The sequence below is a fragment of the Bos mutus genome, chromosome 5 (genome assembly GCF_027580195.1).
Source record: "Bos mutus isolate GX-2022 chromosome 5, NWIPB_WYAK_1.1, whole genome shotgun sequence".
Taxonomy (NCBI): domain Eukaryota; kingdom Metazoa; phylum Chordata; class Mammalia; order Artiodactyla; family Bovidae; genus Bos; species Bos mutus.
The window spans coordinates 91,907,313-91,932,870 of record NC_091621.1 but is presented as its reverse complement, the minus strand read 5'-3'; the positions used below and the strand labels follow the sequence as shown (position 1 = coordinate 91,932,870).

The 25,558-nt window shown below is 34.8% G+C and overlaps 1 protein-coding gene across 3 annotated transcripts in view; it reads left to right on the top strand.

Annotated features, from left to right (window-relative positions):
- INTS13 (integrator complex subunit 13) overlaps positions 1–25,140 on the top strand; it is a 31,438-nt gene extending 6,298 nt beyond the window's left edge. Inside the window, exons 4-17 of one of the 3 annotated variants that reach the window (XM_070371233.1) lie at positions 5,164–5,366; positions 5,756–5,836; positions 7,366–7,456; positions 9,012–9,140; positions 10,867–10,951; positions 15,396–15,485; positions 15,696–15,785; positions 17,096–17,274; positions 18,217–18,387; positions 18,636–18,790; positions 19,106–19,336; positions 21,204–21,343; positions 23,856–23,991; positions 24,771–25,140. In XM_070371233.1, coding sequence (XP_070227334.1) covers positions 5,164–5,366; positions 5,756–5,836; positions 7,366–7,456; positions 9,012–9,140; positions 10,867–10,951; positions 15,396–15,485; positions 15,696–15,785; positions 17,096–17,274; positions 18,217–18,387; positions 18,636–18,790; positions 19,106–19,336; positions 21,204–21,343; positions 23,856–23,991; positions 24,771–24,810 — 1,821 coding nt within the window. In that variant the 3' untranslated portion in view covers positions 24,811–25,140. Of the gene's footprint in view, positions 1–5,163; positions 5,367–5,755; positions 5,837–7,365; positions 7,457–9,011; positions 9,141–10,866; positions 10,952–15,395; positions 15,486–15,695; positions 15,786–17,095; positions 17,275–18,216; positions 18,388–18,635; positions 18,791–19,105; positions 19,337–20,291; positions 21,115–21,203; positions 21,344–23,855; positions 23,992–24,770 lie in introns of those variants that run through there. The other 2 variants (XM_005902446.2, XM_070371234.1) reach the window with 2 other exon arrangements.
- Positions 25,141–25,558: the final 418 nt, after the last annotated feature.

Genomic DNA, 25,558 nt, shown 5'->3' with positions numbered 1-25,558 from the left:
CTTATTCTTTTTCTCCTTGGTCCTCATTGTTCTTTCTGAGCCTTTTACCTATCTCCTTTTAATCCTTATATGGAACTTTTTATTTGATCATATCTTTAATTTCCAAGAACTTTTACTTATGCTTTAATTATGTACATGTTTGTCATTTTCTTTTCTTGCTTTATGGGTGTAATTTTTTAATATGAAGGTACTAGTAATTTATTTGATGTTTTCTCTTGATCTCTTTGTGTTTTCCGTGTTCTTTTCATGTTGAGGCTTTTCTTAAATGCCTGCTAATACTTGGGTAATGCAGTCTTGTTTAAAAGAAAGGCACTCAGCAGCAGGTGAGAAGATCTGCATGTTATGAAGTAGGTATTGCTGACTGGTCTTTGTCATAGTTATCTAATTGTTCTCCCTGGGAGATCTCTGGGTGTCAGAATGGACAGATCACCTCTCTGGGACCACCCAGGGTCTCCAGGGAAGACCTTACACTCTTCTATCTCTATGCTGTAAACCTGATTATCAGCTTTCTGGGAACCAGGGGAGATGGTAGGTAAAATATCGAACTTCCACTCAGTCTTTCTGGTTTTGGTCTGGTACTGTGCTGTCCAATGTACCAGCCATATGTAGCTACTATTAGCTATTAAATAGCTACTATTTAAAATTAAATTTACTGGAAAAGACCTTGATCCTGGGAAAAACTGAGGGCAAAAGGAGAAGAGGATGACAGAGGATGAGATGGTTGGATGACATCACTGACTCATTGGACATGGATTTGAGCAAACTCAGGAAGATAGTGAAGGACAGAGGAGCCTGGTGGGCTGCAGGTGATGGAGTCGCAAAGAGTCGGACATGACTTAGTGACTGAACAAAATGCAGTTAAAAAGTTCAGTTTCTCTGTAGTACTGGCCATGTTTCAGATGCTCAAATAAAATACATGTGGATAGTGGCTACTGTACAGCACAGATATAGAATATTTCCATCATCACAGAAAATTCTTTTGGGCAGCACTGGTCTAGTGTCTTACCCTTATATTTTGCTGCACTTGGTGAAATCCTTGTTTGGTAACTTCCTGGTTCAGTTCCTCCAAGGGATGTGATTCTGTGTCTGGGGAGAGGTGGTCATTTGTATGGGTAGGGTGTAAGTTTGGGATTCAAGTTGTACTTTATACTGACGTCAACTTGTTCAGTTTTCAGTATCTTGCTCACTCTTGCTTTGTGTGGTACTTGATACCTCAGTTTCTGAACTTCTCCTAGATTCTGAAAAGCGTATCATCTTGCTTTTCCCCTGTAGGCGCTTAGATTCAGCTAATTCAGTGTTGCTAAGTCGATTACCTGTCCTCCATACATTCTTGCTGACATCTCTTGTTTATTCTCTTGTCTGCTCCTCCATTCTCTTCATATTTGTGAGTTTATTGGGGTTCCCCCCTCTGCCCCCCTGCCTTTGGTGTTTGCTTTTTAAAATTAAATTCCTTTACTACAGTTTTAGTGGGGTTTTAGGAGGAAGCAGAAATAAACCCATGCTCAATACATCAAGTTTATGCTTTTTAAACATGTGTCTAAGGATACTGAGTTTGTGGTAGATTGCATTCTTTGCTGTTGTTTAGTTGGATAGCAGACTTCAGTCTACAAAGTTCTTCACTGATGAATATGAGCAAGAGAGACAAGCATTAGTGAAATATTTTAATACATTATTTTGAACTATTTCATGTTAAAAATTCTCTGTTAATGGATATCCTTTAATGAAAATAGCTCAGTTGTGTCTGACTCTTTGCGACCCCATGGGCTATACAATCCATGGAATTCTCTAGGTCAGAATACTGGAGTGGGTGGCTATTCCCTTCTCCAGGGGATCTTCCCAACACAGGGCTCAAACCCAGGTCTCCCACATTGCAGGCAGATTCTTTATCAGCTGAGCCACCAGGGAAGCCTTTAATGGAATTAATCCCATATAAATGGGGGTTTTAAACTGAATACTTACGAGAAAATGTGTTTATCACAGTGTTTGGTCTTAAAATGTTGTGATTAACATAATATATAAACATTTCTAATCTTCTTTTCTTTTGAGGTAACTCACTGAAGGTGACAGGTGGGTAGGAGGGCTGTTCTTTGGCTTGTCTTTGCATTTATATCACTCCAGAATGATCTTTATTCTTTAATTGCTTGAAAAAAATATTAAAGATTGCATTCATTCCCCCTGTACAATCTCTTAGAAATAGCATGTATTCTGTTTTGTTCTTTCAAGAGGTACTGTGAAAGAAGGCTGAGGCTTCTCTAGTTGTATATGAATAAAAATAAGTACAAATATGTATAGATTTTCCTTACTGCACCTCTGCAGTGCAGTAAAAGGTATGCATTTGATAATGGTAGATATACTGATGATATGAGAATTACTGTAGTACTTCCTTCTGCTTTCTGAAGGTAAAGAAATATTATATCATACTATATCACAAGAGTTGCTTTTAGATTATGAACTGAAGGGAAACTAGTTGTGAATGCAACCATATAGCAAAGCATTGGTGTTCAGGATGATACAAAGTAATTGACATTTTGTATAAATTATGTATCATCATCTCCATGTTGACACATTTTATGTTTAGCTTTAGTTATCCATGTCACACCTTTCTCTAGTTATTTTGAATAATCATGAGAAAAAATTGAAGTAGATTGATTGAAGAATGTTTAGGCTGGAAGGATTGTAGACATTTTTTGCTTTGGCTCTTTCTTCGTGCTGGTGAAGGTACTGAAGTCCAGGGGGCCAGAGGTAGTTTGACTTACATGCTTAGATTCAGGGCTTCTTCTCTTACATCTCATAATGCTATCCTCTCTGTACATGGTAGATGTTACTTAAAAAATGTGTCAAATTTCAAGAGTCTTGTTTTTGTTAGCTAAATTTAAGTGAAGTCTACAAGTATCATACTAGTGTGGGGCAGGTTCTATTGGTTTCACTTTCAGCGACCCCATGAATCGCAGCATGCCAGGCCTCCCTGTCCATCACCAACTCTCGGAGTTCAGTCAGACTCACGTCCATCAAGTCAGTGATGCCATCCAGCCATCTCATCCTCTGTCGTCCCCTTCTCCTGCCCCCAATCCCTCCCAGCATCAGAGTCTTTTCCAGTGATTCAACTCTTCACATGAGGTGGCCAAAGTACTGGAGTTTCAGCTTCAGCATCATTCCTTCCAAAGAAATCCCAGGGCTGATCTCCTTCAGAATGGACTGGTTGGATCTCCTTGCAGTCCAAGGGACTCTCAAGAGTCTTCTCCAACACCACAGTTCAAAAGCATCAATTCTTTGGCGCTCAGCCTTCTAAACAGTCCAACTCTCACATCCATACATGACCACAGGAAAAACCATAGCCTTGACTAGACAGACCTTTGTTGGCAAAGTAATGTCTCTGCTTTTGAATATGCTATCTAGGTTGGTCATAACTTTCCTTCCAAGGAGTAAGCGTCTTTTAATTTCATGGCTGCAGTCACCATCTGCAGTGGTTTTGGAGCCCAGAAAAATAAAGTCTGACACTGTTTCCACTGTAAGGCAGAGCAAGGATTTAAGCCCATATTTATCTGACACCAAAAGTTATAAACTTTTCTTTATGCTGCTTTCCTGTGACCACAGCACTCCTCTCCTAAAAAGCAGTTTCTCCTGTGAACCAGGAACTTTTATAGTGATGTGTACACAGTATTTTTTCTTTTTGGATTATTGTTTATGAATAGGTAATACCTATGTAGTTTAAAAATAAAATTTGCATATATATTGGCCTGTGTACATATGTACATACATGTGTGTGTAAATAAAAGCTAGGCTTTGAAGAATTTCCCACTTGTCCCCTGCTCCAGTTAGTGGTATACTAGAGCCTGCTTATGTAGCTTGAGAGAGCTGAGTGTGTGAATCCCATCTCACCTTTGCACTCAGTGAAAGATTGAAATAAGCTATCATGGGAGTTTTTAACCATAGATACTGGCAAACACTACAAATTAGGAATTTTTTTTCGTTAAGAGAACTGGTTTACCGGCACATCGTTTATCCCCATCACTATTAGTTTTTAACTGGACCTTCGAATGTATCTTTATGCATACATAGAACAAAGTCCTCGCTCTTTCTTTTAAAGATTGTTTTAGTTATTTTGGATCCTTGCAGTTCCATATGAACTTTCAAATCTGCTTATCAGAAAAGTCACCTGAAATTCTGACAGGGCTTATATTTAATCCTAGTTCAGTTTGGGTAGTATTGTCATCTTAACAATAATAAATCTTCCAATCCAGAAATGTAGAGTGTTTTCTATTCATTTAGATCTTTAATTTATTTCAAGAATATTTCTTAGTCTCAGAGTATAAAATTTGCATTTCCTTTGTTAAATTTATTTCTAAGCATTTTATTCTTTTTGATGCTATTGTAAATGGAATTATTTTCTTAATTTCACTTTTGAATTTTTCTTTGCAAGTGCATAGCAGTGTAGTTGGTTTTGTCTTTTGATCATATACTTGCAACCTTGCTGAGTTTTATTATTTTTAGAAAATTTCTAATGGATTCCTTAGCATTTTCTCCATGCATGATTATTTCATCTGCAACATAGCGATAGTTTTACTTCTTCCTTTCCAATCTGAATTCCTTTTACATCTTTTTCTTTCCTAATTGCCCAGGAGAGAACCTCTAGTACAGTGTTGAATAGACATGGTGAGAGTGGATATCCTTCTGTTTCTAATCTTAGAGGGAATGCATCTATTAAGCATGATATTATGTGTAGGTTTTTCATAGATGCCTTTTATCTGCTTGAGAAAGTTCCCTTCTGTTTCTAGTTTGTTAACTGTTTTTATCATGAAAAGATTTTATTTTATTTTTTTACTTTGGCTCATTTAATCCTCTCTCAACCCATGAAAGGATTTTAGATTTTTGTCAAATGCTTTTTCTGGAGCTAATCATATGGTTTTTAAAAATTCTATTGATAGCATTTGCATTAATTAATTTTTAGATGTTAAATCAACTTTGCATTCCTGGGATAAGTCCCACTTGGTCATGGTATATAATTCTTTTGAAATGTTGCTGGATTCAGTTTGCTAGTATGTTGTTGAAGACACTTGTCTCCATGTTTATAACATACATTGGTCTATAGTTTCCATTTCTTGTGATGCCTTTGTCTGACTTGTGCTTATTCTTGTCAACGTAATTGTTTCCCCTTTTACTTAGCTGATGGCAGCATTAGCTGCTGTTGGGCCTCCTAATCCACGGGCAGATCCAGAATGCTGCAGTATTCTGCATGGTCTCGTTGCAGCAGTGGAAACCCTCTGTAAAATTACTGAATACCAACATGAGGCTCGTACTCTGCTGATGGAGAACGCAGAACGTGTTGGAAATAGAGGACGGATAATTTGCATTACTAATGCAAAAAGGTGAGATGTTAATCACAGTAATTCTTACTGAGGAATTTTTCATGTCCTACTATAGTTTTTAATTTAAAAAAGTAGAGGCAACATGTTAGCATTTAAGCATATCACATGTGGCCTTTCTAATATCACAGCTGTGTTCCCAGTTCTAAAATATCCAGTTCACCTCAGTGAAACTGTTTGAATTGTTATGATGTAGGTCAATTTGACTTTTTTCCCCTCTCTAGGTTTTCATTCAGTTGGTTGTTTGATATTGTGAATGAGCATGCTACAGACAATCCTTATCGCAGTAATTAAAGTGCCTGTAACATGATACCACAGCTGAATAGTGTGTTTAATTAATTTTTTTCTCTTATTGTTTATTTAACTTGTTTATATCTTTTTCTATCCCATAGTGATAGTCATGTGCGAATGCTTGAGGACTGTGTCCAAGAAACAATTCATGAGCATAACAAACTTGCTGCAAATTCAGATCAGTGAGTAAAATCCATAAATGGAATAAATATTCCATTTTTATGGTCCTGTTTATTTCATTATAATTATTCCAGTAATTTGATTAGTAATTGGTAGCATTCCCTTGACTTCTCTACTGGCTCTACAAATTAGTCAAAACATGTGTTTGATCAGCAACTTCTTGTCCCATTTTCCCTTTCACTATAAGATTTTACTTTTTGCTCACAGGAAAGGTGAGCAGAAGGATAATATAATAAATAAATTTATAATGCATATTTTTAATGGCTAGATCTCATACTCTGTTACAAATCTATAAAATGCCAAATCAAAACATTACAGCTAATTACATTGTATGAATTTTTTAAAAAGAAAAAAGCTACTAAAGACATGTTTGGGACAATTGTAGTGTGGAGTATATGTTAGATTGAGCTACTATTAAATTTCTAGGTGGAGTACTGGTATTATTGTTAACAAGTAGAATTATTCTCACTAGGAGAAGGAAGTATGCTCAGGTATGTAGGAGTGAAGTATCATTGCCTCTGCAACTTACTCTTAAATGACTTAGTGAAAAAAAGAAACTGTACATCTATTTAGTCATTTATAATGAAAATGAATGTAACTAACAGTGAATATAGGTTAAGGATATATGGGTGTTCATTGAATAGTTCCTTTCTTTTAATTTTTCTGTAGGTTTGGAAATTTTAAAATAAAAAGTTGGCTCACAGATACAGAGAACAAACTAGTAGTTAGTGGAAAGAGGGAAGGGTGGAGGGGCAAGTTAGGGGTAAGGATTAAGAGGTATAAACTACTGTATATAAATAACTAAGCTACAAGGATATAGTGTACAACACGGGGAATATAGCCAATATTTTGTAGTAACTATAAATGGAGTATAATTTTTTAAAATTGTGAATCACACTGTGTTGTAAACCTGCAACTTTTATTATTGTACATCAGCTGCACCTCAGTTTAAAAAATTAAATAAAATAAAATGGAGGGGCAAACACAGATAAAAAGTTGGGGTAACTTTTTAGTATTACAGATCCTGTATTCTTGGAAATAACCAATTATAGGTCATATAGTTGCCTGATTTTGCCCTTAAAAACGCTAGTATGTATGTGTATGCTCTCAGTTGCAGCCTACTGTATGTACTGTAGCCTGTCAAGCTCCTTGGAACATGGAATTTTCAAGGCAGGAATAGTGGAGAGGGTTGCCATTTAAATACTAGTGAAAGGGAAATTAATACACAATATATTCATTTTTCTCTGTGGCAGTTATCTTTTGAAAATTATACCAGAATGTAAGAATTTTTATCCTTCAAACACACAGAAAATGATCATTTTTGCATTTGAATTAAATTCATAAAAATTATTCGTTAAATGTTCATAGAAGGATAGCAATTATACAGTATTTCCGAATATTTAGCTTTTATGTTAACTGTACTAATCTGATTTATACACTGTTTTAGTATATTAAATGTTTATGGTTTACCTGCCTGAATTCTTTCCATAGTATGTGTTCTTATATTTTAAGTGAAAAGTTTTTCTTTAAGTCTCATGCAGATTCAGAAATGTGAGCTAGTCTTGATCCACACCTACCCTGTTGGTGAAGACAGCCTTGTATCTGATCGTACTAAGAAAGAGGTAAGTAGAGGTCATGGAAGAAGAGGTCATTGTTAGTTATTAATGATAAACACAAGGCTTAGCATAAGAATGATCAGATTGCCAACATTTTCTGCTAAGAAAATTTAGTTTTGAAATCTACCTGTATGGCAAAATACCTGGATTGGTGCTTTATGTTATAATTGTAGATTTTGAAAGTATTTTCTGTTTTGCTTGCCTCTTAATGTTTATTTCAAATAACTTCATTGTCAAACCACACATAATCTGTATTGTTTCTCAAATTTCAATTACTGTTTGTGTGTGTGAGTTGCTCAGTTGTGTCTGACTCTTTGTAACCCCATGGACTGTAGCCTGCCAGGCTCCTCCATCCATGGGAGTTTTCTAGGCAAGAATACTGGAGTAGGTTGCCATTTCCTTCTCCAGGGGATCTTCCTGACCCAGGGATTGAACCCAGGTCTCCCACATTGCAGTCAGACTCTTATCATCTGAGCCAAATTGCTTTAATGACTTCTTATTCTGGAAAACTTTCTTTTTTTTCCTCATTAGAAGAAAAATACACTCTTTAGTCAAAATATACTCCTATAGAAAAGAAATTAATTTTACCTGTCCAGAAGGGAAAAGACTAATTTCCAACCTTAGTTTTACTTTTCAAATAAATTGGCACAATTTTAAAGGAAAAGATGAGTCTGTTGATTATTAAATGGATTCACATAGCATAGACCATATCAGTGGTCTGTGTTTAGCAATACAGATATATGTGTTTATATAATGATATTAAATGTATATGTTCTTATTTCTGTTTTTTTATTTAGCATTATTTATTATAAACATCTAAAGTATTAATGAATTTTTTATAACTTAAAAAAAATTTTTTTATTACTATTATTTTTTAATTTTTTTTTTAGGTTATCTCTGTCATTGTATTTTAGGTGATTTCCAGTGTAAACCCATTTTTTTGTTAGCTTTTTTGTAACTCTTGATAACATGACAGTACTTTGACTTTATGATAAGTAAACAATTTACCTACGATACATATTACCCTGGAATGAATAAAATGTTACCTTGTTATAAGTGACTTTTGGCTGCCTTATTACATTTATTGGTGACAAAATATGACATTTGTAGTGATTTTCATTCTTTGTAATGAGCAGTGTTATCTGCAGAGGTTTGTCTTCTTCACAAAATTAATTATTCTACAGTATTTCTGTGGGTCACTTCAAATCAATTTTGCATATAGATAAATAGAAGTAAAACTTATAAATTAAAATATATATTTAAATCAAAGATTATTCTACTCTGAGTTTCAAGAGGACAGAGATTTTCCCTGTTCACTGCTGTATCCTCCAATAACTCACAATTTCTAGTAATCAATATAGTAAGTTCTCCTTACCTGTTGACTGAATGAATGAATAAATATGTATTACTAAGATAATGATTATGATTAACTTATGGATCTTTTGTTTCCTATCTCAAAAGTTTTAAAGTACTTAATTTTTATGGGTTGAAGTAAAATATTTAGCCCTAAGTTACAATGTATTAATGTTTTGTGTGTTATTTTTTTCATACTTCTCTATAGTTGTCCCCCGTTTTAACCAGTGAAGTTCATAGTGTTCGTGCAGGACGGCATCTTGCTACCAAATTAAATATTTTAGTACAGCAGCATTTCGACTTGGCTTCAACTACTATTACTAATATTCCAATGAAGGTAGGCAGTTCTTTTTCTTGTTATTTTGAAAACTGCTTTGCTTTTTAAATGTTTGCTTGATATGTATTATTTGTTTTAATGAACCTTAATTCTTTCTTCCCATATCATATTTTCTGTTTTGCTAGCCCACATTCAGTGTCTTTGACCAGGTTAGTAAATAATGAAAAGCAACATGAAAGGATCACAGAACAAAATGCACTATTTTTTTCCTAATTTGAACCTTCTGTATCAGCTTTTTTGTTTTTAATTTTGTTCTCATTATTTTCGTCAAAATATAATTTTCATCTGAAATGATTACTTTTTTCTGTGATTCTTTTCCTGACAGTTGTTATTAGATTTAACTCACTTCGTGTGTTCTAGTAGATCTGTTTCCTTTATTTTTGTTCTTCCATACACACTATAAAGGTGTTTATAACTGATAGGTCTAACTAGGGGAAAAAAGTTTATGATTTTAAACAAGTTTATTATTCTAGTTGAAAAACTACCATATGAGTCTTATGATTTTACTAAAGGATTTTCTTAGGAATCTATTACTAACTTTCATTTTCATTATGGGCTTACCTGATGACTCAGTGGTCAAGATTCTGCCTGCCAATGCAGGAGATGTGGGTTCAATCCCTGGGTCGGGAGGATCCCCCGGAGAAGGAAATGACAACCCACTCCAGTAGTCTTGCCTGGGACATACCACAGACAGAGGAGCCTGGAGCACTACAGTCCATGGGGTCACAAAAGAGTCAGACACAACTTAGTGACTAAATAACAGCAGCAACAGCGTTTTCATTATATTACTTAGTTGTCTTAAGACCAGTACGACGCCTGGCCTATAGAAAGCGTCACATGAATTTTTACTGAGTGGAGTTAAGTTTAATTGTATTGTTTATGTCTACAAACATAAAGTAGCCAGTATATCTAAACATTTAAATTCATTTCTTATAAGTCCAGTTGTATTTTTTTGCATATTATAAAAACAAATTTGCATGAGAAATGTAATATTTTCATTATTAATTCCTTCCTTATACCAGTGGGAGGCTCTTCAGTGGAAATCATAGCCTTAATAGATCAGTTTCGGTGAGGAAGCAATTAAGTAAAATAGCATAATAGATACACTTTATATAATTTCATGAGTTGTAAGCAAAATCCTCTGAGGATGATAGATACATTACTTTTAAAATCTGACCATATTTGTGTGTTACTGGTGTGACTCCTCAATCTCTGTCTCTTTCTTGTAAATAGATAATACTAAAGTTTCTATTTACTGTTTAGTGAAAACAAGTTGCTGAACTTGTTTATTAGTCTATATTTGCTATTTTATATAATTGGTGCTTGTTTAATTTACTATAGGAATTTAAAGATGCTATTTCCTCCTTTAAACAACTATTGTACAATTAGCAAACTATTTGAGTTATGTCATGTTTGCGTATAAAAAAGTATTGGCAGGACAATGCATTCAGAGTAAAAAAAAATCTGAATTTCTAGATTAGTCATCTACGTTAATTCTGACATAAAAACCATTACTTTATTGCTGAAATGTAGCCAGTAGTTTTTTTCATATAGTTTGTATTGAATTGGAAAATTATTGCATCTTTAAATAGATTAATTACTGAGCACATTGTCCCATTATTATAGCTAATTACTGTTGAGTATATTTGATCTCACTTTAAGCAAAATGAATAATTAATTCATTTTTTAAAAATCAAAGCCAAGTTATTTTTAATTTTGCTTTAAGGAAGAACAACATGCTAACACATCTGCCAATTATGATGTGGAGCTGCTTCATCACAAAGATGCACATGTAGATTTCCTAAAAAGTGGTAAGTAAGAGACATTGGAAAGTATTATTTTATAAGATCTAACATAGGAAAACATACTAACAGCTTTGAGATGTTCTTGAGTAACTAATCTGATGACTTTAGTTCATCCCTTTGCAAACTTATCTGACAGTGTCACCCATTAATCGCCATGGAACCTAGTGTTCTATTGAGTATACTTTGGGAAAGATGAGGCTAATGGAACAAATACAGGTAAACCTTGTTTTATCATGCTTTGCTTTAGCAGATGTAGCTTTTTTTTTTTTTAACAAATTGCATGTTTGTTGAACAAATCTATTGTTGTCATTTTTTAATAGCACTTGCTCACTTCATGTCTCTGTGTCACATTTTGGTGATTCTCACAATATTTCAGACTTTTTCATCATCATTATATTTGTTACGGTCACCTGTGATCGATGGTCTTTGATGTTGCTGTTGTAGTTGTCTTGGGGTACCACAAACTGTACCCATATAAGACAGAGAACTTATCCATAAATGTTTCTGACTGCTCCACAAACTGGCTGTTCTCTGTCTCTTTCTTCTTGGGCCACCCTATTCCCTGAGACACAAAAATACTGATGTTATCAGATTAGATAATCTCCAGGTCCATCCGTGTTGCTGCAAATGGTGTTATTTCATGCTTTTTAATAGCTGAGTAATACTCCTTGGTATGTATGTATCATACCTTCTTTATCCATTCGTCTTCACTGGACATTTAGGTTCTTCTGTGTCTTGACTGTTGTAAACAGTGCTGCAGTGAAAATTGGGCTGCATGTATCTTTCTGAATTAGTTTTCTCTAGGTACATGCCCAAGAGTGGGCTTGCTGGATCATAAAGTAGCTCTATTTTTAGTTTTTTAAAGAACGTCAGTACTGTTCTCCATAATGGCTGTGTTAATTTACATTCTCATCAACAGTGTAAGAGGGTTCCTTTTTCTTGTCAACTTCACCAACATTTATTGTTCGCAGATTTTTTTTGATTATGGCCATTCTGATACCTCATTGCAGTTTTGATTTGCATTTCTCTAATAATTAACAATATTGAGCATCTTTTCATATGCCTCTTGGCCATGTGTATATCGTCTTTGAAGAAATGTCTCTTTAGGTCTTTTGCCCATTTTTTGATTGGATTGTTTTTTGATATTGAGCTGCATGAGCTGTTTGTAAATTTTGGAGACTAATCCCTTGTCCATCACATCATTTGCAAATATTTTCTCCCATTCTGTGGGTCATCACTTCATTTTGTTTATGATTTCCTTTGCTGTGAAAAAGCTTTTGAGTTTAATTATGTCCCATTTGTTTATTTTTGTTTTAATTTTCATTATCTGGACATCTCTCGCTTTAAATCAAAAACTCAAAATGATTAAGCTTAGTGAGGAAGGCATGTTGAAAGCCAAAATAGGCTGAAAGTGAGGCTTCTTGTGCCAAACAGTTAGCCAAGTTGTGAATGCAAAGGAAAAGTTCTTGAAGGAAATTAAAAGTGCTACTTCAGTGAACAGAGAAATAATAAGAAAGTGAAACAGCCTTATTGGTGGTGACATGCAGAAGGTTACAGTGGTCTAGATAGAAGATTAGCCACAATATTGCCAAAAGCCAAAACCTGATCCAGAGCAAGGCCTTCACTCTTCAATTCTGTGAAGGCTGAAAGAGATGAGGAAGATACAGAAGAAAAGTTTGAAGCTAGCAGAGGCTGGTTCATGAGATTTAAGCAAAGAAACTCTAAAACATACAAATGCACGGTGAAGCAGCAACTGCTGATGTGAAGCTGCAGCAAGTTATTCAGAAGATCAAGCTCAGTAATCACTGAAGTTGGTTGGCTATACTAAACAACAGATTTTCAGTGTAGATTAGACAGCCTTCTTTTGAAAGAAGATGCCATCTAGAACTCTCATGGCTAGAGAGAGGTCAGTGTCTGACTTCAAAGCTTCAGAGGAAAGGCAGACATTTTTATTAGGGTCTAATGCAGCTGGTGACTTTAAGTTTAAGGCAATGCTTATTTACCATTCTGAAAATCCTAGGGCCCTTAGGAATTATGCTAAATCTATTCCACCTGTGCTCTATCAGCGTAACAACAAAGCCCGGATAATAGCACATCAGTTGACATCATGGTTTACTGATTCTAAGTAACAACAGGGTCTTCTGGTTTTAAGCCCACTGTTGAAACCTACTGCTCAGACAAAAGGGTTTCTTTCAAAATGTTACTGCTCGTTGCACAGTACGTCTGATATCTCAAGAGCTCTGATGGAGACATCAGTGAGATTAATGTTTTCATGCCTACTAACACAACATCCATTCTGCAGCACATGGATGAAAGAGTAATTTTGACTTTCAAGCCTTGTGTTTAGCGACTCAGTCATGTCTGACTCTTTTCAACCCTATGGACTGAGACTTGTCTGTCCATGGGATTTTTCCAGGCAAGAATACTGGAGTGGGTTGCCATTTCCTCCTCCAGGGGATCTTTCTGACACAGGGATCAAACCCACATCTCCTTCCTGCCTCTCCTACACTGGCAGGTGAATTCTTTACCACTTGAGCCATATGGGAAGCCCTTCAGAAGCCTTACTATTTAAGAAATATATTTTGTAGAACTATAATTGCCTTTGATAGTGATTCCTCTGATTGAGCTCAGCTAAAAATACTGGATCATTGAAAAAGCAAGAGAGTTCCAGAAAAATGTCTATTTCTGCTTTATTGACTATGCTAAAGCCTTTGACTGTGTGGATCACAATAAACTGTGGACGATTCTTCAAGAGATGGGAATACCAGACCGTCTAACCTGTCTCTTGAGAAACCTATATGCAGGTCAGGAAGCAACAGTTAGAACTGGACACAGAACAACAGACTGGTTCCAAATAGGAAAAGGAGTACGTCAAGGCTGTATATTGTCACCCTGCTTATTTAACTTCTATGCAGAGTACATCTGCATAGATGTTTCTCATGTTTCTTCATGAGAAACGCTGGGCTGGAAGAAGCACAAGCTGGAATCAAGATTGCCGGGAGAAATATCAATAACCTCAGATATGTAGATGACCCCACCCTTATGGCAGAAAGGGAAGAGGAACTCAAAAGCCTCTTGATGAAAGTGAAAGAGGAGAGTGACAAAGTTGGCTTAAAGCTCAACATTCAGAAAACTAAGATCATGGCATCTGGTCCCATCACTTCATGGGAAATAGATGGGGAAACAGTGGAAACAATGTCAAACTTTATTTTTTTGAGCTCCAAAATCACTGCAGATAGTGATTGCAGCCAGGAAATTAAAAGACATTTACTCCTTAGAAGGAAAGTCATGACCAACCTAGATAGCATATTCGAAAGCAGAGACATTACTTTGCCAACAAAGGTCCATCTAGTCAAGGCTATGGTTTTTCCAGTAGTCATGTATGGATGTGAGAGCTGGACTGTGAAGAAAGCTGAGCACCGAAGAATTGATGCTTTTGAACTGTGGTGTTGGAGAAGACTCTTGAGAGTCCCTTGGACTGCAAGGAGATCCAACCAGTCCATCCTAAAGATGATCAGTCCTGGGTGTTCATTGGAAGGACTGATGCTAAAGCTGAAACTCCAATACTTTGGCCACCTCATGTGAAGAGTTGACTCATTGGAAAAGACCCTGATGTTTGGAGGGATTGAGGGCAGGAGGAGAAGGGGACGACAGAGGATGAGATGGCTGGGTGGCATCACCGACTCGATGCACATGAGTTCGGGTAAACTCCGGGAGTTGGTGATGGACAGGGAGGCCTGGCATGCTGCAATTCATGGGGTTGCAAAGAGTCAGAGGACTGAGCGACTGAACTGAACTGAAAAATGTTGAAAACCTTCTGGAAAAGATTTACCATTCTAGATGTTGTTAACATTTATTGTTTGTGGGAAGAGGTCAAAACATCACCTTAACAGGAGTTTGGGAGAAGTTGATTTCAACCCTCTCAGATGACTTTGAGGAGTTTAAGACTTCAGTGTTGTCATTATTTTGACATCTGTTGACTAAACTCCATTCAGGCAAAAAGTGTTCACTTATATCTCATATATTTAACTTATAGACTCCTCATTTTATGTTTTTTCTAATAAATTTATTGGGATTCAGAACAATGAGTTATGTATTTTAGATTCCTGAAGGTTTAGTTATATAACTACATTATTTTATCATTTAATAGTGTCAGAGGGAAACAGTTGTAGATTCTTGAAATGTAAAAAATTTTGCTGTTGGTTTTTAGTGTAGTGAATAAAGTGATTTAAGTTATTAATAACAAATTTGGAGGAAAATAAAGTACCTATTTTAATAATAACTAATATCCAAACTCTGGTGTTTTTCTAATAGCCTTAGTAAAAAAGATGTTCTCCCAGACTTATTTTCTCTTATAAAGCTTAAACTCTTTCAGAAATCTTGGCACATGTTTGAAGTTTGTGATCTATTTAATAATGTTAATCAGTATTTCTCTAAATTATTTTTAAAGGTGATAACCATTTAAGTGGCAGCAGTAGAGAAGGCTCATTTAAAGAAACAATAACATTGAAATGGTGCACACCAAGGACAAATAACATTGGTAGGTACTTAAAAATAATTGAAAGTGAAAAGAATAAATCAAAAGGTTCTTTTTAAGTATTAGGTAGGGTTCATTTGTTTCTTTTTGAATTTTTGTTTTTCATTATTTTAGGGGCTCAAAGAACAAGTTTTTGTTTTTGCTAATTTTTCTCTTTTAATTGTAGAAATATTTCTTTATATTCTTTCAAATCAGTATTTTCTTCTATTTCAGAATTACACTATTGCACTGGCGCTTACCGAATTTCACCTGTAGATGTAAATAGCAGACCTTCCTCCTGCCTTACTAATTTTCTTCTAAATGGTAACTTTATTTGTTTTTACTGAGATCATTACAAGTGAATCATTAGAATATGTGAAAATGTGAATTTTGGAAAAGCTTAAATATAGTCTATAACCAGTTTATTTTCCAAAGCTGTTTGGCTTCGGTAGCTAAGTCACGTTCAACTCTTACAACCCCATGTACTGTAGCCTGCCAGGCTCCTCTGTCCATAGGATTCTCCAGGCAAGAATACTGGAGTGGGTCTCCATTTCCTTCTCCAGGGGATCTTCCCGACCTGGTCATCAAACCCAGGACTCCTGCATTGCAGGCAGATTCTTTACCAACTGAGCTACGAGGGAAGCCCAAAGCTGTTTTAAAATTGTATAAATACCCTTTAACAGTTTTTACTAATGTTTAAAAATAAGTTGACTTTATGTCTTTCAGACTGTTGTATCTAAGTAAATTTATTTAGTATATTTTTTGGTATTTTTATTTTAAAAAATTGACATTTAGAGTCTTAAGTTGATTTTTTTGGAAGATAGAATGATATAGATTATCATGGCCTATTGAATTTTAAATTATAAAATATAAATGAACTTATTTCTCTTTACTATTCCTTTATCATAAATAAATATTCTATTTTCAGTAATACGTGATGTGATTCTTAAGAGATATAACTTTAAAGCTGTGGTTTCTTCGAGTAAAAAAAAAAAAATTTTAGGCCAAATTATTGAATTCCATTTACTAAATCTAAATTCCATTGACTCTTTTGGTGATTCTTATAATAACTAGGTTTTGGAACCACCATAGTAAAGAGTTACTCTGCCTTTATCATAAAGTTAATTCAATTGTTCTATTAAACACAGTTTGATTATCAGATTAGGTAAAGTCCAGATTAAACAACATTTGGTCATGTAAAATAGAAAGTAGTAACAGTAACTGTGCTGATAGGGAGGTATTGTAGAAGTGAATTAAGACTTGCTTTCTCCCTAAAATGGTTTGTAGCTTTGATAATCTGAGGGTTGTATAAGAGTTGTCCCACTTTTGTCTTGATGTTTGGGAAGAAAATTTTTATATGAACTTGTAACTGAATGAAACCAAACATACCAGAGACCACTAAACTTATTCTGGAAAACTGTCGTACATACCTGTGTAAGCTTGGAGTAACCAAGAGAAGGCTAAGGCTAGCATTCAAATTTTTAGAACTTGACATGCAGAGAGACTGAATTAGCAATGCTAGTTAAAATATGAGGGGCAATAAGTAAAATGAAAAATCTAGATGTCAATCTTATGGGAAAAATTAAGAGCCACTTGAATTCCATCACTGATAAGAGTCATCTTGTTTTTAACAGGCCGTTCTGTTTTGTTGGAACAACCACGAAAATCAGGTTCCAAAGTCATTAGTCATATGCTTAGTAGCCATGGAGGAGAGATTTTTTTGCACGTCCTTAGTAGTTCTCGATCCATTCTAGAAGATCCACCTTCAATTAGTGAAGGATGTGGAGGAAGAGTTACCGACTACCGGATTACAGTAAGACACTAATATCTATAAATTTTGAGTCGATCATTCAGCGAACATGTAGAGGGCCTATTGCATGCTAAGACCTGTAGCAGAAAGAAGTTTAGAGAAGTTGATTTTTTATTACTTTTTTAATTAGATGAATTTCCTGCAGTACTTGCTCAAAAGAGCTATTTATTTATCACTATGTCATCTTCCCTGTGTACTCAGTGTATGCTGAGATGTATGTGGATAGCACTGACGTGATGGAATTAATAGGAAAGAATGGAAATTGATTTGAACAATACCTTAGGCTGAATTTTAATTTCTAGTAACTTAAGTGCCAAGCATAAACCTTTGATTTGGATTCTGCTACTTTGAAATAACACTGTCAATTTTTGTGTTATTGATAGGTACATACAGGGCAATTGGGTCTATTTTTGATAGAAACTGTATTGTTCTGATTTGAATTTTTCACTCCCTACCCATCTATTATATTGGATATTTCATGACTGTCTACTTTTTAAGGTGGTTATAACAATTAAATGTGAATGTGAACAATTAAATGTAAATTACCTATAATTCCATCATTAAAGATAAACACTGTTAACATTTTGATATTGTGTTAAGAAAATTTTTAAGTAGAATGGTATTTTAATGTGCTGAACTTAGTCTTTTATCTGCATATAATAGAAAAGAGATAAATTATAGATGTGAAGAAAAATCAGTGGTTTTAAAAAGTGGAAGGAACCATGAATGTATTTATGTTTGAGACTTTCTTCTCCATTGAGTAAAGGCTGGGTTTTATGTTCAAAAAGAAAAGAAAAAATTAGTGTGTGGAGGGTGGGCTGCTAGAGAAAATGCTTTGTTGTATATCACAGGACAGAAGACATCAGGGGAACAGACTGTTACATGTAATCCACACTGAAACACTAGAAAATAGTTTCTAATTTTATCTTATTTGGTTATCATTAGGATTTTGGTGAATTTATGAGGGAAAACAGATTAACTCCTTTTCTAGACCCCAGATATAAAATCGATGGAAGTCTTGAGATTCCTTTGGAACGAGCAAAAGATCAGTTAGAAAAGCACACCCGTTACTGGCCTATGATTATTTCACAAACCACCATTTTTAATATGCAAGCGGTAAGTGTGAAATAGTTTGTTTTTCTTTTGGATTAATGATATATCATTTATAAATAACATTTATCAAGCAAAGAATAAAATTATATGAGTTTGTTACAGTTAAACAATTACAGTTAAACAATAGAAAATGGAAATGATTAGCTCTCCATGGTGATGTTTAAAATCAATTCAAGTTCTGTCTAGATGCTTTGATACTCATTTTTCATGACAGATTTTCTTTTTCTCTCCTTTTTTTTTGAATCTGACAGGTAGTTCCATTAGCCAGTGTTATTGTGAAAGAGTCTTTGACAGAAGAAGATGTATTAAACTGTCAAAAAACAATATACAACTTAGTCGATATGGAAAGAAAAAACGATCCTCTGCCTATTTCCACAGTTGGTACAAGAGGAAAAGGCCCTAAAAGGTGGGTTTTTTTTCTTTCTTTCTCATATATCACACTTACTTGATGCTTGTTGTTTTTTTTTTTTTTTTTAGCTGACTTATTCCACATGTAAGTTATGTGTTTGGGAGTGTGTTTCTACACATACATAAGATTAAGGTGAAATGTAAAAAACACAATAATAGATGAATTAGACACATTATCAGTTAGAATTGTACCACTGGAAGAGAAAGGAAGCCCATGTTTAATTATCTCTTTTAACTTCATCATTAACAACTGAGACTTGGATATTATTTAAAGAGTATTTGTAAGGACATTATTTTTAAATCTTTACTTTAGAGATGAGCAGTACCGAATCATGTGGAATGAATTAGAAACCCTTGTCAGAGCCCATATCAACAATTCGGAGAAACATCAAAGAGTCTTGGAATGTCTAATGGCATGTAGAAGCAAACCCCCAGAAGAAGAAGAACGAAAGAAACGAGGAAGAAAGAGGGAGGACAAAGAGGACAAGTCAGAGAAAGCAGTGAAAGATTATGAACAGGAGAAATCCTGGCAAGATTCCGAGAGGTGATTTGTTGATATTAACATAGTCCGTGGTGCCTTCTGTCATACGACACTCTACATGTAACACATTTGAACATTCAGACCTTATTTATTAGTAATGCATTTAATGTGTTTATTGTACTTTATAGCTGTTATTTTATTATTCTTCAAATCTGGAAGGTCTTTCTTGGGCTTAAAGAGGTTTTGTTGTTTTGGTTTGGTTTTTTTGCTATTTAACAGCAAAGGTAGTGTTTAATTTTTCCTAATTAACTTCTGAAAATCATAATACATGATTTTTGTTATCAGCAATTGCTTTTATGTGTTATGCATATCAAAGGCATAGTTTTATTTATTTAGTGAATATTTTTTAAATGCCTATCATATGCCAGACATTTGGCATAAGATCCCTACCCTGGAAGGATGAACAGTATTTTGTAGAGGTTGACCAAGTAAGTGAGCAATTTATAGCAAAGTGTGAAAGACACTGCTATAAAAATAGGCATAGGAAAAACACTTGAAAGCATAGAAGATCATAGTCCCATCCTGGAAACCTTCCTCATTAGTACATTCTTTTTCCTCAGAAAGGTGTCAGGGTAAATTTGAAAAAAACAAAAAATAATAAACGTCTATAAATAAAAAAAATCATGACGTAGTAGTTGGATTCATCTTTTGTCTCCTTGCCAGAAATCAGGAAAGAGCCAGGTAACTATCGTAATGGCAATAGTTAAAAGCAGAACCTACATGGAAAGTTTCAGACATGTACAGCAGTAGAGCAGTCAGTCATCGATTATCTGCTTTCAATAGTTAATGAATTCGTAGCAGACCTCATTTCATATATATCCACATCCATTCCCCTCACCACCCTCCACTTTCCCCATGTGAATATTTTGAAGCTAATACTGAAAAGTGTTTTATTTCATTCATAAGTAGGCAGAACACTTTTATTCTCTTTGACCTTAGAAATTCACTTCTTCCTTAGGGCTGCTGAGTTTCTGACACAAAATTGTCTTGCTTTCAGAAGAGGAGGGAAGAGTATTCTCATTCCGATCCCATTGATCTTCAAGTACATGAAATTCAAGATAAGCTTAGAGTTAAGTTCCTAACTTATGGAACATAAATACATTTTCACAGTACATAAACTAGTGGGAACAAATTCTAGTAGATTTCTTAATCTTAGTTCAATTTGAAATAGTATTTTGTCCATATCTTTAGAAAAAATAAAATTGTAGATTATTTTCCAAAGATCACATTATTTCTGATCTTTTGCATTTTACCTTCCTAAATTCCCCCCCGCCTCCTTCTTTTTACAATTTTAGCACCATTTTCAGAGAAGGCGATGGCACCCCACTCCAGTACTCTTGCCTGGAAAATCCCATGGGCGGAGGAGCCTGGTAGGCTGCAGTCCATGGGGTCGCAAAGAGTCGGACATGACTGAGCAACTTCACTTTGACTTTTCACTTTCATGCATTGGAGAAGGAAATGGCAACCCACTCCAGTGTTCTTGCCTGGAGAATCCCAGGGACGGGGGAGCCTGGTGGGCTGCCGTCTGTGGGGTTGCACAGAGTCAGACACAAATGAAGCAACTTAGCAGTAGCAGCAGCAGCACCATTTTACAGCTAACAACATTACTGAATAATGACACTATGATGAAGAAAAAGGAAAAGTTGTATTTATATTCATTTAAGTTCTCTTACCTGATTGCAAATTGAGGGTTAGCTTCTGATTTGTTCCTGATTTGTTCCTAGGCTTATGTTGTGAGAGCACATATCTTAATAAGGCTGATTTGCAAAGTCTAGTTTAATTACTGAGCCATTTAGATTTCTAAGAATGTAAACTTGTTAAGTTTTTTTTTTTTTAATGTGTAAGTTTTTATTATTTGTCCCTCTAAAAGATTAAAAGGAATCTTAGAACGTGGGAAAGAAGAGCTGGCTGAAGCTGAAATTATAAAAGATTCACCTGATTCCCCAGAACCTCCAAATAAAAAGCCTCTTGTTGAGATGGATGAAACTCCACCGGTAGAAAAATCAAAAGGTAAGGCAGAACTGTGGTAACTATGTAAAAAGTTTTCCAATTTAGTTCTGTTGTACAGAGTCCTCTATGTTTTATGTGAGCAAGAGCTGCTCACGGCTCCTCATGTCACTTCAGTTCAGTTCAGTTCAGTTGCTCAGTGGTGTCTGACTCTTTGCGACCCCATGGACTGCAGCACGCCAGGCTTCCCTGTCCATCACCAACTCCCAGAGCTTGCTTAAACTCATGTCCATCAAGTTGGTGATGCCATCCAACCATCTCGTTCTGTGTTGTCCCTTTCTCCTCCTGCCTTCAATCTTTCCCAGCATCAGGGTCTTTTCTAAGGAGTCAGTTCTTCGCATCAGATGGCCCGAGGATTGGAGCTTCAACTTCAGCATCAGTCCTTCCAATGAATATTCTGGACTGATTTCCTTTAGGACTGACTGGTTGGATCTCCTTGCAGTCTAAGGGACTCTCAAGAGTCTTCTCCAACACCACAGTTCAAAAGCATCAATTCTTTGGCACTCAGCTTTCTTTATGGCCCAACTCTCACATCCTTACATGACTACTGGAAAAACAGTGGCTTCGACTAGATGGACCTTTGTCAGCAAAGTAATGTCTCTGCTTTTAAATATGCTGTCTAGGTTGGTCATAGCTTTTTATTGTAGGCCTTAGTTATCTTGAAGGTAAACTAAATTCAGTTCTTTCAGGGTGAATGGGAAATGATATGACAGAGGACTGGGTTTTTAACCACTGCACCCTTACTAATACAGAAAGAACTCAAGGCTGGCCAGGTTACAGTTATTGGTAGCTCATCCTAGGGAGGTTTGTTTGTTTTTTTATGTACTACTATTGTAGTATATATTGTAATACATCTTAATATCCTCCAGTTCACTAGTTTCTTTGAAATTAGAAATAGAGGCAATCTTAACAAATTTGTCTTTCAGGCATTTGCCAGGGTACCTGCAAAATAATAGGCTTTAAATAAATATCTCCTGGTAAATTATCCTGTTACTCATATGCCACTGCTGATTAGGATGCAGTTAATTTAGGTTTATTCTAAACAATGCTTCAACATTGTTTGGAAAATACAACTCTAAAAATTGTTAGTAGTAGCAAAATGTTGCAGGCAACTGAAACATGTATTAGTAAGAGAATGACTTAAATGATGGTGTGTCCATAGGGTGGAATTTATAAAGCCCCAGAATTACTATTGTCACAAATGTCTACTCTTCCCTCTCGCTAAGGAATATCATTTCAGATTTTAACTTAGATAACTCCTTTTTCAGGAAAGACTTCCCTCACCTCCTTTCACACTTATCTGTGTTCTTTTTGATGATAGCCATTCTGACAGCTGAGAGGAGATATCTTATTGTGGTTTTGATTTACCTTTCCCTGATGACTAAGAATATTGAACATCTTTTCATGTGCCTGTTGGCCATCTGCATTTCCTCTTTGGAAAAATGCATATTCAGGTCCTCTGCCCATTTTTAAATTGGGTTGTTTGTTTCTTTGATATTGAGTTGTAAGAGCTGTTTATATATTTTGGATATTAACCCATTATTGGTCATATCAATTGCAAGTATTATATAGCATTCAGTAGGTTTGGTTTTATTTTGTTGATGGTTTCCTTTGCTGTGCAATCTTTTAAGTTTAATTAGGTTCCATTTGTTTATTTTTCCTTTTGCTTAGGGGACAGATCAGAAAAAAATCATTGCTATGATTTATTTCAAAGAGTATTCTGTCTGTGTTTTCCTCTAGGAGTTTTATGATTAATGGTCTTACATTTAGGTCTTTAATCCATTTGTATTTTATTTTTGTATATGGTGTTAGGGAATGTTTTTTGCCTCTTCATATTGTGTAGAAAAGAGTTAACTGTAGCAGGCCTGAAGCTATATCATCATTAGAAAAGCCTGCTTGCATGTTTGGCCCTTGGCTGACATCTGGGAATATGGCTTTCAAAACATTCCCCAAATAATGAAGTTATGTCTGAATTAAACACCTGCTTTCCTTCTGGGAGTCTGGAATTTTGGTAGTTGTAGTTAGGAAGACAATGCATATGTGCCCAGCCTCTATAAAAACTTTGAACTCTTGAATCTTACTTTTCTGTGCTTTTCTGACAGAAATATTGTACACACATGGCTGCATTTTTGCCTCTGGAGGAAGTATGCACTCTGTATGAACCCTCATGGGAAGGAGAGAACATGGAAAGCCTGTAGATGGATTTCTCTAGTCTTTGCCTATTGTGTCTTTCTGCCACACTGGGCTGGCTATGTGTTCTTACTCTGCTGCTGTAATGATTCTTAGCTATGACTTTCACTTGATTTTAGTTATTTGAGTCCTTCTAGCAAATCACTGAACTCTAGCAGGTGGTGTTGGAGATCCCTAAACACATACAAATTTTAGAATAAAGAGAAGATGATATTGCTTAAATTCATATAAAGTGAACAAGAATTAGGGGTAAATTTGTAAACTTGTAATCTTTGAAGTCATGAATTGTTCTACTTTTTTTCTCTTCTTTCAAATATTACACCAGGGCCAGTGTCCTTATTATCTTTATGGAGTAATAGAATCAACACTGCCAATTCCAGAAAGCATCAGGAGTTTGCTGGACGTTTGAACTCTGTTAATAACAGAGCTGAGTTATATCAACATCTTAAAGAGGAAAATGGGTTTGTATTATTTATTGTAGAAATTAGTTTTATTAATTGCCTTATTATAATTTTAAAAAATAAACACTGCCTGTTTTTTGTGTTCAGCAGTTTTGATAATGTTACTTAAAAAGAGAAAAAAATCACTTTCTTAAATTTTTGGTGTTTGTAAAAGACCTGGTATTATTCATTGTAACCATGAATGTTCAATAAACATCATAGAGGGAAAAATCATAAAGAAAACTTAGTATGTAGCACTGACCCTTGTATAAAATGACAGGGAGAAAATATTTTCCTAGTAAGTAGTACGGTATTAGGAATATTGAGTTTAATTGAATAAATCCAAAGTCTACAAATAATTGAAGATTTATTAGGATAAATATAAAATAATTTAAATGGTTATTTTAATTGCTTTTTTAGAAGAAATTTTCTTAAAAATGTATTGATAAAGAAATTTCTTTAGTAGAAAAGGAAATAAATTCTTGTCTAAATGGTAAAGATTTTTTCCTTTAGTTTTACTTTGAGCAGTATAGTGAAAAAACCAGTGGCCTTTGAAATGAAAGCTTGGGAAAGTCACGTGATCTCTCTGGGCCTCCCTTGATTTTCACTCATTTGCAAAACAAGGAAGTTAAACTAACCATCAGGAACCCTCAAGTTAGTTATTTTCTAAAGTGCTTACATTCTTCTGTTCTGTGACTATATTAGATTTTAATTTCATTTAAAATTTAGATAAGGAGAAAAAATACGGGTAGTTAATATTTTATCTTACCAGCACTTTTTTTTTCCCTCCTATTTTTCAGAATGGAGACAACAGAAAATGGAAAAGCCAGCCGGCAGTAAAGAGTGACTTGAGCAACTGAATTTAGTATACTGCATAGATATTTTGGATGGAATTTGATATAAGAACTTTTACAGCAAGATTGTATAGTTATGTTGCCTGGACTGGTTTTTACATTTTTAAAATATTTCAACTAACTTTATCTTTTTTGTATTAATTGTAAAATTGGCACATATGTCAAAAATATACATTTGTCCTCCCAAATTAAACAAATTTATTTTATGGTAGAGGGTGTTCCCTCTGGAAATGTTTTTAAAAAATTCTTAGGCTTCTCTTTGCCAAATAAAACTATTAAAATATCTAAAATGCAAAATATTGGAGTGTTCTTTTAAAAAAAAATTATATTCATATAATGGCTGAGAATTTTGAGAAATTTTTAAGACATTTTAACAATTTGGGTGATATTTACAGTATTTAATATAAAATATTGCCTATGAATCTGCAACATATGTGGTGCTTTTCCAAAAACTAATGTTTTTGTTTGCTTATTTTGTATTTTATTTTAGATTATTTTGTGTGTGTGTGTGTTGCCCTTTTAAAAGCAGAGTTTGCAGGTAGTTTTCAGTTTGGGGATGTTAACATTAATATGTTGGATGATGTTATTTATTCCTTTTCTGCCAAAGACTTACTGTCCATTAACTTTTCATATTGAAAAAGAAGCATGAAGGAGATTGCTTTGCAGACTTATTTACCTGTATTGGATGATGTTATAATTCTTTTTCTGCTAAAAACTTACTCATTAACTTTTCA